This window comes from Sceloporus occidentalis, unplaced genomic scaffold (genome assembly GCF_023333645.1).
Source record: "Sceloporus occidentalis isolate IW3139 unplaced genomic scaffold, rSceOcc1.0.p SCAF_219, whole genome shotgun sequence".
Classification (NCBI taxonomy): domain Eukaryota; kingdom Metazoa; phylum Chordata; class Lepidosauria; order Squamata; family Phrynosomatidae; genus Sceloporus; species Sceloporus occidentalis.
The window spans coordinates 465,719-478,252 of NW_028317199.1; the positions used below are offsets into that span (position 1 = coordinate 465,719).

The 12,534-nt window shown below is 44.6% G+C and overlaps 1 protein-coding gene across 5 annotated transcripts in view; it reads right to left on the reverse strand.

Moving 5' to 3' along the window:
* LOC149277302 (rho guanine nucleotide exchange factor TIAM1-like) overlaps positions 1 to 12,198 on the reverse strand; it is a 37,851-nt gene extending 25,653 nt beyond the window's left edge. For all 5 annotated transcript variants that reach the window (XM_089503069.1, XM_089503067.1, XM_089503068.1 and 2 more), the window contains exons 1-5: positions 11,239 to 12,198; positions 7,430 to 7,877; positions 6,231 to 6,403; positions 2,559 to 2,783; positions 1,463 to 1,648 (exon numbers count right to left, since the gene is read on the reverse strand). In XM_089503069.1, the coding sequence (XP_089359195.1) occupies positions 1,463 to 1,648; positions 2,559 to 2,783; positions 6,231 to 6,403; positions 7,430 to 7,877; positions 11,239 to 12,198 (1,992 nt within the window). The remainder of the gene's footprint in view (positions 1 to 1,462; positions 1,649 to 2,558; positions 2,784 to 6,230; positions 6,404 to 7,429; positions 7,878 to 11,238) is intronic.
* Positions 12,199 to 12,534: the final 336 nt, after the last annotated feature.

Consider the following 12,534-nt stretch of genomic DNA (forward strand, 5'->3'; position numbering starts at 1 on the left):
ACCCTGTAACAATTGGCTATCGCTATATTTATCACTATATATCATCGCTATCATCACATCCCGGGGTGAAATGGATATTTTGAATGTTTTCAGGGAACCTTTAATGAAATCATTCTAACTGATCAGAAACACATTAAACCACATTCAGGACAGATTACATATTTGCCAGCAGCGAGTTACCCCATTTTCCTTTTTAGCTGCTTGGTTGCATTATTTGGGGAGGAAAAAGTTAAATGCGGCCACTGTGAAGGCTTCTATGATAATGACTTTCATGTGTGTGTAACGGAAGGCAGATTGCCTGTGGGAGTTAATCTGGCAATTTTACTGCCGTGAACCGAGACACCTGCCTCTCCTGGCAAACGCTGTGACTACTAGAAGAAATTAGACAATCTGACAAAATACAGGCCACAAGTACACCGAACTTAACCCCTCGTTACCCACCTGGCTCTAACAGAGGGCCACATCCTGCCCAGACTTTAGCGTGTGCTATACTAACAGGGACCGGGTGCAATGAGTGCAAAATCCACAACTTACTAGGGGCTAAAAGTGCCTTAAACACCCCAATGTGAAGCCCCTGGGTGACAGGGTGTTTAAATAAATAAACACTAATATTTGCTTTGCTAGACTGGTTTGTGTTAATTGATTTTGCTCGGTTCTCACTTTTGCACAACTTTCAAGGAGCGATCCGGAGTAACAACCCAGAAGTAGCAAGATTCCCCAAAACTAAAGGGAAGACCATCGAGCTTCCGGCACGTCTTATACCTGCATCTCCAACGCAGCACAAAACATAACTAGTTATCTTACCCGTTCATTCACTAGAGAGATCTATAACTAATAAAAGGCTTTTATACTCATGTTGTATGTACTCGTATGAACATGGGGCTGGCATTTGAAGCACATTGGACCATGTCTCACAGACACACATTGTGGACACTTGTTTCCAGTAGGGGGCAGCATGCTACAGTATTAAATTACATGATGGCGGGAGGGAGACGTTATCGGGCTCATTGGGCATTAACCCAGTTTGACCAACAGCTTGCCGGGACCTGACTTGGACAAGAGCCTGTAGTATGAAAAACCAAGCTACGCTTTAACGAGAATTATATCTCTGTGTTTTTTATACTTCGCCAGCTTCCCCCTGTAAGATCTACTTTTACAACCGTACTAATTATACGGTCTTACAGCACAAGTCCCCTACAGGAACACATTTATGATTGGAAAGGTCCTAAAGCTGAAGACACCAAGAACTGCATCCAATACATCAGCCCTAGCTGTACTAAAAACCTATTCTATTGTGGGAAGGAGACGCTTAGTCTTAATACGCTCGCATAATTAAGTTAGAAATAAGTCATTTACATTACTGATTGTTAAAGCGATGCTTTCAGTGTTCATGTGGAGAAACAACCCTTCTTAGCATTACTAGATGTAAAGACAGACGCGGCGGAGCAGAAATCATCATTACCAGAGCATGAAAAGAAGAGACCGAGAAGATGCCCAAGCGGCCCATGGCAACTTTAGTTGGTCGACTTGCAAAGGCGAGAAGTCGTTTGGGGTTGGGTAGCTCCCCGCCTTGGAGACTGGCCAGGTAACAGCGATACCTGAACAGGTCCATCTGAAACTGCTCGAGGTTCTGCTCCCAGACAAAGATCTGTAAGGACACAAAAACGGGGTTAAATACAAGGTAAAAGAACGAGAGCTGAACGAAGCAATAACACAGATAACGTAGGGATGGCTCCTGCTCGGTGTCTGCAGACAAACAACCACGTGAGTATTACTTCTGTATGATTAAAGAACTAACGCCATGTGAGTAAAGCCATAGACACATTTCAAACATGCACAGGATCTAAGACCGTGGCTACATTTACATTCCCCTATCCGAGCTTTGAAAGCATAGCAGGCCAAATATTGCATTAATTAACCTTTATTCCACGGGGGACCACCTTCATGGACCTGGCTTGATAGGACGGCACATGCGATTACCTATTACACACGCTAACCATTTACATGCAGAGCAGCAAATACACAGCCAAACCGAACACGGAAGACGCAACTTCTAAAGCAAATTCAGCACATTCTTAGGAGGCCATTATGTTCATTTTAAGGGTGTAGTCACTCATGGCAGAAAAGCCAACGATTACACATTTAAGGGAGTTTGATCTTGATGACGGGTCATTTTGGTTAAAAACAAATTTAGAGTTTTAGCTTCTCCCTTATGAGTGATGACATCGTTTATAACTGGTTTGTGATGATGTGACATTTATTGTGTTATCTCTGACAGAGAAGAACATGAGTCGGTCTTGACTTAAATTAAATTAAAACGTCCTTGCCCAGTTCAAGAGAGGCTTCGCAGCACTCCTGTCTGGGAGGAGAGGGCTTCTTACATACAAAAAGACATTTAGTATTAACCTACCCCACGCTTCAAAGCCGTGACGGGGAGTACAAATTAAGCATCAGACACAATATCAAATTGTTTTGTAGGTTTTTACAGAACAGAGATATTTCTCCACCGTTCCAAGGGGTTCCAGCTGCCAACCTCAAACCCAAGAATACGCCATTACCTGATCCAAAATAGTTTTCTTTTTCTTCGCGTCGGTGACAGATGAAAGCTGCATTTCACCCATTTTCTTCATTTTCTCGTCCATATCGATCTTCTGTTCCAGTTTCTTGATCTCAGACTTTAAGAGTTTCACCGTGTCCTCTTTATGGTGCTGTCTTGCCACCGTGGTGGCGCAGGCGGAGTGAATGGCGGTGATCCAGTTCTCCAGCTCAGTCTGGCTGTTCGTCTGCATGTATAAGAACAATGGTGTAATCAGCTCATTTATGGTATGTGGTACAAGGTTTAAATAATAACTCAAAACGAGGACACCTCATGATTAACACCCATATACAACGTGGCCGACCTAATCAATCGTTGAGTTGTTGGAAGGTTTGGGAATTCATGTAATGCTGTCGGAGCGGCTCATACGCAGCATTCCTAGACTAAAGAGCCCTTAAACGTCCATTACTGGAACTCAAGTGTCATGTGCAAACGCCGGCGATGGGATTGTGTTCCTTGGTGTAAGTCTCCAAGGAGTGTTTTTACAAACTGAATAAATATAAGGTGGGGTCGCCCATCATCCACGATGACTACTCGGTTCTCCGTGTCTTCATGCTGGAAAAGTCTAGCCAATCTTGACTCGATATGGTGCAACTCCAATGCGCTTTTCATGCAATATTTGTTAAATAATGGAACTGTTCCTGCATAACTCAACATCTTCAAACCACTGATTATCAGCTTGGAAAATAAGGCTTCTAAGAGCTTCTAGGCTTTCATTGTTTTGAACGTTCACGCGATATATATTTTTCCCTCATCTAGTCCTCGTTTTAGTACCATCAGTAACGTTCTGTATACAGCCGCAGAGTTTAGCTTCAAGAGCAGCTCTCCCAAGCCAATTTATCCTAAACAATCTAGAGGATCTGTAATGCCCTGAAGGTGTCCGCAGGATTATCTGGATTACATAACATGCTCCTGATATTGTTTGATTCGGCCCAGAGGCCTTAATCTCATCGGAGAACTGATTCCTCCTGTGTATAACAGGGTGATAGGGATGGTGTGTGTATTTAAAGTGGACTCAACAATCATGGCGCTGATCTGATAAGATCATAAGAAGTCTATCTTGCGGAGCGTGCTTGCATACCAATGGGAACCGAGTGTTACTGAATGCTTAAATACTTCCTGATATTTCAAAACAGCCAATGAAAGGCAATCTGGGTTAGGGGGTGTGGTTAGGGGTGTGCCTGGGGCAGGGCTTTAATACAACTGATGTATGTAACGATATAGAATGTTAGAAGAATATTAGAATTCTATCCACCTATTTTAAGGTATAAATGCATTTTGCTGTAAAGCAGAACTACCCACTAATGAGCTCCTGGAAAAGAGGGGCAACAGGGGCAGAAGGAGGGGCGTCTGAGGCTGTAAAGGGACAGAGAAGGCATGCCTTTAACACAGATAGGATGCATGTGTACAGTTCACAGTAATAAACATACGCCTGTGCATGTGTAACTGCAAGGTGGGTATTTACCAATCCCCTAAACCACGGCAGAAGAAGCGCACGTCGGGTCTATGACGCTCTATCCCACTTACACGCGACTATATAACCTATCATTACGAAACACAGCGAATCATTACGCAAACAGTATGTTCATATATTCTGCAAAGCTCAGAAAGATTATTTGCCTGCGGAAGCTCGTCACGCAACAACCGTTTCGGTAAAGAGATTGGCTTTGACAGTTGCCATGGCAACACTAAATTGTTTTCTTACATCTGACTTTCAGAGCAATCTATTTATTCCCAGTTCAGCTCCAGCCATTCTTTCAAAAAACACATTTTACCGTTCAGATTATTCAAAGCACGATCCCAAATCAGATACTCCGATACCCAGAGCTACGAGTACTTTAGGTCTGCCGGCTGAAACGTAGGACTTGTAGGGAACGTGCGCATGACTCAAGAACAAAGCATTTCTATTTATTTTCACATAAACCAACATTCTAACTGTTCACTGCAAAGTTCCACTTTATTGGAAAAACCAGCTCGGCAACATAAACTGACCCATAAGTGCCATAATTCAGCCGCCCCCCGCTTTATTATAATATAACGGGCCTTTCCTCTGGGATTACCGGCTCACTTATATTTGATGCACACATCTGTTTTCCAGGAGAAAGGGTTCCATCTGTCCTATTAAATGCCCTTCGAGAAGTTTAAATTAAACGCTCTGAAACGTTCTCTTCCTCCGCAGCGCTCGCTTTTGCAGCAAAGTGCTACCCCGTCCGGGGCAAGAAGGATTATTGTGGGTCAGCCCCCCTGACATCTGGATTTGTAGACTAGGAATTCTATTTAATATCTCTGTAATTTGGTACAACAATGTATTTTCAAGCATAAATCTGAAACAAAATCTATACTTTTGCACATAATCTGTGTTTCTAGATTTAAGATGCTCTAATAGAAAGAGATTGATGATAATTTAGATAATTAAGAGTTAAAGTCCTGGTACCCCCTACCCAAAACATTTTTCCTTCCAGAATTACAAAAGGATCTATGCACTGTGAAGGAAGGACAGAGGCATTTCTTTCCCCAACTTAATCACTGAATTCAAAGATTAAAATATCGTTACGGTCACTTTAAAGGGAAACTTGAAGAAAAGCAAGTATTCCATCTGCAAAATATAAGTGAAAAAGTAAGAAAGGTGTTTTCATATCACTCCGCGGAGCAGATCAGACGCACTCAAACCCAACAAGCATTTCGGCCCCAACGAAAAGCCAGTAGGTAGTGTCTTTCTTTATGTGGTCAGTTCGGGTTTAGATTGGTTTTACTCCTCTGAGGATCCTCCATACACACAAACACCTTACTCCTCTGAGGATCCTCCATACATACACACACACACATACATACATACATACACACACACACCTTACTCCTCTGAGGATCCTCCATACATACACACACATACATACACACACACCTTACTCTTCTGAGGATCCTCCATACACATATACACACACACAATCTTACTCCTCTGAGGATCCTCCATACGCATACACACACACCTTACTCCTCTAAGGATCCTCCATACACACACACACACACACACCTTACTCCTCTGAGGATCCTCCATACACATACACACACACCTTACTCCTCTGAGGATCCTCCATACACACACACACACACACACACACCTTACTCCTCTGAGGATCCTCCATACACACACACACACACCTTACTCCTCTGAGGATCCTCCATACGCATACACACATACCTTACTCCTCTGAGGATCCTCCATACATATACACACACACACACACACACACACCTTATTCCTCTGAGGATCCTCCATACACACACACACACACACCTTACTCCTCTGAGGATCCTCCATACACATACACACACACACACACACACACACACACACACACCTTACTCCTCTGAGGATCCTCTATACACACACACACCTTACTCCTCTGAGGATCCTCCATACACATACACACACACACACACACACACACACCTTACTCCTCTGAGGATCCTCTATACACACACACACACACACTCCCTGCTTGCACCAGTCTGGATCTGGAGCCTGTAGAGTTTTTGTGCTTTAATGTATATATGTGTAGGGCTTTGTACCTACATGTATCATTATATGTTATTATTAACACCCAGTGTACATTTACACGCAGAGAGGACGAACCTGGAACAGGAAGGCGTCTCCGAGGGAATTGCTGAGGCAGAAGACAAAGTCTTTCTTGGGGTGTTCGGGCACGGCCTGGACGATACTGTTTTCCACCCACACGGCGTGTTTTGGGATACTGTTGTTGTCGATTCCAGATCGGCTGTCGCTCTCGTAGAAGAACAGCGTGCAACCTGTAAACGGCAGAAGGACAGGCATCACACGGAGAAGCGAGCGTCTGCCGCTGGGCACAGGCGATTAGGACGCGGGCCTTTGGCCATAAGGATAAAATAAATTAGCCAAAGGGTCACTCTAGCTGGTGGGGGCCATAATGGCCACAGTGCTGACCGGACTACATTAAGTACTTTGATCCGTGCATCTAACAGTCTACAGATCAAATCTGAACGGGGAGGAATAAGAATTGGCACGTTGTGTTTCGGCCACAAAACACGTGCAAGGAGGATTTATACAGAAGTCTAAAAAGGGAAGTGTCGGTTAATGAACTGCAGGAGCTCGTTATAAATCCCCCCCCCCGGCCATCACCGGGGAATAACAGAGGAAACTTAAACCAACGCGTAATATTTATGAGCCCCGACGCTTCTTAGGAATATCTATGGTAGAAAGTGACAGGAAATCTCTAAAAAACCCTCACTGTATAAAGCGTCATTTATTTAACTTAACACCTTCTCTACCAACCTCATATAGCTACGCCTAATCCTATTTTAATTTAGGGTTCATGTAAATACATGGGATACCCATTCTTTGTTAATTTTACACAAAACAGGAAGTGCAGGTCTCTCTCTCTCAATCCCGAAAACCTGTCCTCTAGGGCCATAATCCTGACCTGTATTAACATAGCAGCATGCGGATAACGTCCAGCTAGCCTGTTCGCTTTGATACCTCGTTCCTTTTTTATGGATTTGTTATTCAGGACAGCTTTACACACATTCCAGGCATCCTTGAATTTCCAATTTAGCCTTCTGCTGGAAGGCAACTTCACGTATCTACTACCCTTTACTTATGTGCACTGTATGTTAATGCATTAGCTGTTCCTTAGAAATCTGCGTATTGCACTTTTGCACTGGTGTGCCTAGAACATTGTACAAATAATTATCTTATAGAATCCATAACATGGAGAGAATGTTATTTAATGATATGTTCCTGGAAAGGCTCGTCACCCGGCAGGCGGGCGCCGTTCTGTAACGTCGGGCACAACGCACCTTTTAAAGACACCCAGTAATGCTTCCACTTTCTGCGGGTGGCGGACTCCACTTTCTTGTTCTTCTTGTGGACCAGGAAGTTTTTGACGGCCAGCGCCCCGGCTTTGCGCACGGTCCCCTGGGCGGCGGTGAGGAGGATGTCGGACTGCCCCGGGGAGCTTAAAGTGCCGCTGCTTTGCTCGTCGCTCAGGGCTGAATTGGCCTCCTCCAAGTGGTCTCGGCTGGCGCTGCTCATCTCCAGCTCCCGGCGGAAGTTCTCGTAGACCCCCTGGCGGAGGACATCCCCGGAGCTGCTGCCGCTGTCGCTCCCGATGAAGGCCCGGCTCGCGGCGGGAGAGTAGCTGGACGTCGTGGCGTTTGATCTCCTGGACATAATGTCCGTGTCTGTGGCCGTCGCCTCAATGCCGCTATCTGTAAACTCACTTCCTTCCCCACCAGTGTTGACATCCTAATAAAACAAAACAAAAAAGAATGAAGTCTTTAAGCAATGCGTTTCTTCACGTTTTTAATCATCAGCAGGTTATAACCATAGCTGCGGTTACACAAAAGCACACGAAGCGCCCAGAAATCACTCCGCAGCGTTACATGAAACGGTTTTTCTCCTATATAAAAGTTATAAAGTTATTCGTTTCCATGGTGACGGCTCCACAATGTATCAGGGTGTAATAGTTATTTATTGTTTTATGTAGCGCCAAAACAAAAGTTTGTTATCCGGTAGTTAAAAATAAAATGCGGCAGAGAATCTCCAGTTTAAGAACCCCCCCCAAACAAAAAGGATCTGTCATGCAAGCTCAAATTTCCACGAGCGATAATGACTTGGTTGGGCGCCAACATTCCCGTCCAGGTGCAGGGCCGCGGCCGTAAGCCCCTGGAAACCTACATTAATGACTAGTCCCACGAGCCATGGCTAACTGCTCATTACATTAAAATTTAGAATTTTTTGTTACCAGAGTGCTCAAAATAAAATATATATACAAGAAGAATTTATAATGAGATGTTGAAAGTACTCAAGGCACTGTAAAGTATGACGTCATATTCTGAGTTTATGATCATATTCTGTAAACAAAAATGCAACAAGGTTGAAGAAAATGAGGTATACTACAAGAACCTGGACGGAAAGAGTTAATAAAAGTTGTTTTGGGGTATTTTCTAAAAGCTTTAGAAACAAAGCTACATCTGAAAAACGCTACTTGGCCACAGGTGGACTGATTACTTGAAGGCGGGTCGGTGAGACACTTTTACCACTTTGCACCACGACTGGTCAACCCCGATGAAGGTGTGAAGCAGGCGCATGCTGCGCGGGAGGCTCAGGTTCGGTTTTTAATGTCGGGACCCCCATCCGCCCATCCCAGGACTAACGACGACGAGGTGTTCAGCCACTTCGTAATTACGCAAAAAATAAAGCCTATGTTAAAAAAACGCTACTTACTGAAAATATCGCACGGTATTCACAAAGAATATTCGGTAACCGCGTGCCGGTTCTCCTCCGCTCCCCCCGGGACAGACACGGCTCTCACATACAAACCGCATCCCGGAGGAGAGATCTCTCGTACAGCGGCCGCCGGACGCACCTGGAGCAGCCTAACACCACGAGCAGCCTGCGAGGAGCAGGACCGGCCCTTACCGAGATTCGCACAGCTGAAGGGGTTAATCAGAGGCACCACAGATTCCACCCAAAAATGAACACTATCACTGGCTAAAGCGTGACATCGGAGCCACCGGCGCAATACCTTAATCTAACCGGCCACTGGCATTCCACACTATGGCCGAGGATGATGAGAGTTGTAGTTCTACAATATGAGAACTACCTGTTGGCTGCCTGAGTTCCAGAATGAGTTATGATTTCAGAGAAATATATATATATAGATGTATAGATATATATATATATATAGAGAGAGAGAGTGTAAGTAAAAGCGATAAGCCCACATTTTTAACTCTTTAGCGGTGCGTCCCCGCAGCTTCAGCGAATGCCGGGATTAAAGGCCGTGGTTTTTTTATGCCATGCATGCCGCATACCCCACCGCGTCATTAAAATGCCATAAACGCCCGGAGCGGGAAATGATTCCCGGCGTACATGCAGACACCCTGCTCCGTGTAACCACTAATCCAGAGAACCGCAGAGCATCGCGTCGGCGCCCGGGAAGGCTCTGCGCTGGCAGTCTGCCCCGCGGCATGTTCTGCGATTTAATGTCATAATCTGCCTGATAAGAACTGTGGGAAAGCGATGGAAGCGCTAATGTGTCAGTCTACTCGGCGCTCTTCCTTCCACCGTGAGACATCAGAGCTGTACCAAGGATTTCAAACATCACAAATGCCACCCGAACAAAGAGCTGTAGTTAATCCACAACTCCCATCATGCTCAGATATCTGACTGGTACACAGAAAATTCTACAGCATTTGGATCAACCTCGAAGGGTTAACGTTACAAGGGTCTAGTATACTTCATTAACCCATTCAGCTCCAGAGTCACCGGCAGTCCAAACGCCTCCCCCTCCCTGCAGTCAGGCAAACAGAAGAGGGTCATATATCTTGAGGTCAGTAAATATTTACTCCTTCACGCCTCCCAGCTGTTGTGGTGTCTGCAGGATGCCGGCCCGACAGATGTGCTGCGAGGGACAACTAACGCAGAACAGCTTCCGTCTTCTGTTACAATCATCAGGGACTCAGGAACGAGGGGAACAAGCATAAAAACGAAGTATAACCAATTACAGTTTATCGCGCATGCCCTCACATTCTATGCTCTGGAGCTCAGGAGGGCAAATATATTGTTCTATTTATGTAGCTGGGGGGAACCCATGTTACTATGAAGCAAGCGGCAACAAAAACATGAAACAGTAACAGCAAAAAGAAGCAATTATACAACACATCTCACAAACACAAAAGGCGCTTTGTGGGTTGCATTATATGAATGTGGGGTCCAGCGATGCCCTTTTTTCTTCTTGAACATTGTAACCGTGCCCAGGTTTATTAACGTTACACCATTATGTTTATGTGCGGCGTAAATTGTTGGCGCTATATAAATAAAATAAAAATAATGATAAATAATATTGATATACTCATTGAGATAAGACTATCCACCTGATATATCAGGATATGTTTCTATGTTATAAATGTTCTCTGGATATTGCTGTGATTGGCTGCGTGTTATCTCCAGTAAAAACAAAGTTAAAAAAAGGGGGGAGAAAAAAAAAAGGGAGAATAAAAAAAAATAAAAGGAGAGTAAAGGAGAGAAAAAAAAAAAACAAAAAAAAAAAAACTTAAATCAATTTATTGAAGAAAGACTTCTATCCCAACCTGGCAGACGTAGCGTTAGTGAAAGTCTTGGAATAAAGCCAGACTTCTCTTTAATGCGGAGATCCCAACTGCAGCCCATCCAATCTTATTATTTATACATTTCTCATGGAGACGAAGGCCAGGATCATAAACTCTTTAAATTATTGCATTCAACACAAAAATAAACTAAGGCAGACATTTTATTACAGAACTGCGGGATGATTTTTTTTTTTAATGCACGAACATAAATGAAAATATTTCTTAAAAATGATTCTACACTTTGGGTTAAGAACTAAATAAAAAGCTAAGCCTGCCGTGAAATGACTATTGCATCTAAACCATCCCTTCTTCTTGTCTGGCATACCTGTCCTAATATAAGCTACAAAGATAAAAAAAAAAAAAAAAGATATAAAAGATATAAAAGGTTGCTAAATGATTAGCCAATCAGGAACCGGCTGAGAATTCAGCTCCAACCTTCAGCGCAGACAGAGTTTGGCTCCTGGGGCAAATAACATAATATAACGAGCAGGGCTTACCTGAGTCGTCTTTGCCCGTCTGCCATGCATGCTATTGCTGTGGCTCAGCTTTAGGTTTGTGGCCCCTTCGGAGAGGCAGTGGGACTTTCTGCACGGAAGGGTGTTATAACTGTTGTACGAGGGGCCTTCCTCTGTAGACGCGGGTACCATTTTGTATTTTGCAGATTCCGGGGAGTGAGACACTAGATTCCGACAATAGACCATGAACTTATTCCTGGGATTGCCACTGACGGACGCGTGCTGGCTCTTCTGGGGGTACAAGTCGGTTAAAGAATTGGCACGTTGGCTGGAGTCCAGTTTCTTGGGGCAATCGCCTGCCTCGGTCCTCCTGGTTTCCTCACAATCCTTCTCCTCGGTGGAGCATAAGATTTCTTCCGTGCTAGTCAAGTGTTCTTGGCTCAGGTCAGAGAGCGAGAACTCCAAGCTATCCTCTCGCCATATGTCGGCGGATTTAGATCTCTTTTTCTTGAAACTCACGGTGTCCAAGAGGTGCGGCCCGTTTAATGGATACAGCTGGGACCGGCCATTGCCCTCCGTGTAATAAGCAACGTCCTCTCCGTAGAGTCTACTCTCCTCGGAGTCCTGAATGCTCTGCACGGAGGCTGCTGTGAGGACGGTGCTGCTATTTAAACTAGGGGTTACTGAAGAATCTGTGTGATACGACACGGGCCTCAGGCCCATATCCATCCAAACGTGGCCATCCATGTCATCCAGGTTGGCATCTTGGGAGTAAGGCTCCATGCCATTTTCAGCTAAAGACTGCGGGATGCTCGGCGTGCTGCTCGATCTGTTGCTGACCTCAGAATTCCTGTGCACCGGCTTTCCAGAAGAGGCATGGCGGGTCCGACGGGAAGCCTTATTAGAGATGCGGAGCGAGCGCGACGTGTGCTTGCGGCCCAAGCTGGGGTGGTCTTTGCCGTATAAAGCTTGCTCTACATTTTGACTTTCTGCGTTTCCCATGGTTCCACGTTCTAGAAGGTTAAAAACAATTATAGCAGAAGAAGTTAAATTCTATATCAGAAACTCTGTAAACTCTAAACACGTTTCAGTTTTTATGTTTATGGACTCTCCATCTGCATCCTTAGAACGGGGCATTATGATAATAAGCATATTTAGCTGCAAACTCGCTCTCTTCTATTGGTAAGAAGTGGTTTCCCCAGCCCGTAATTCGGATCAACACATCAATAAAAAAAGAGAACTATTTCCACCGCCTTGTTCCACCCCATCATGTTCCAGCCTGCACCTGAAGGAGGAACAATTATACAGAACTTGGCAAAGAAGTTGAGGTGGAGGACA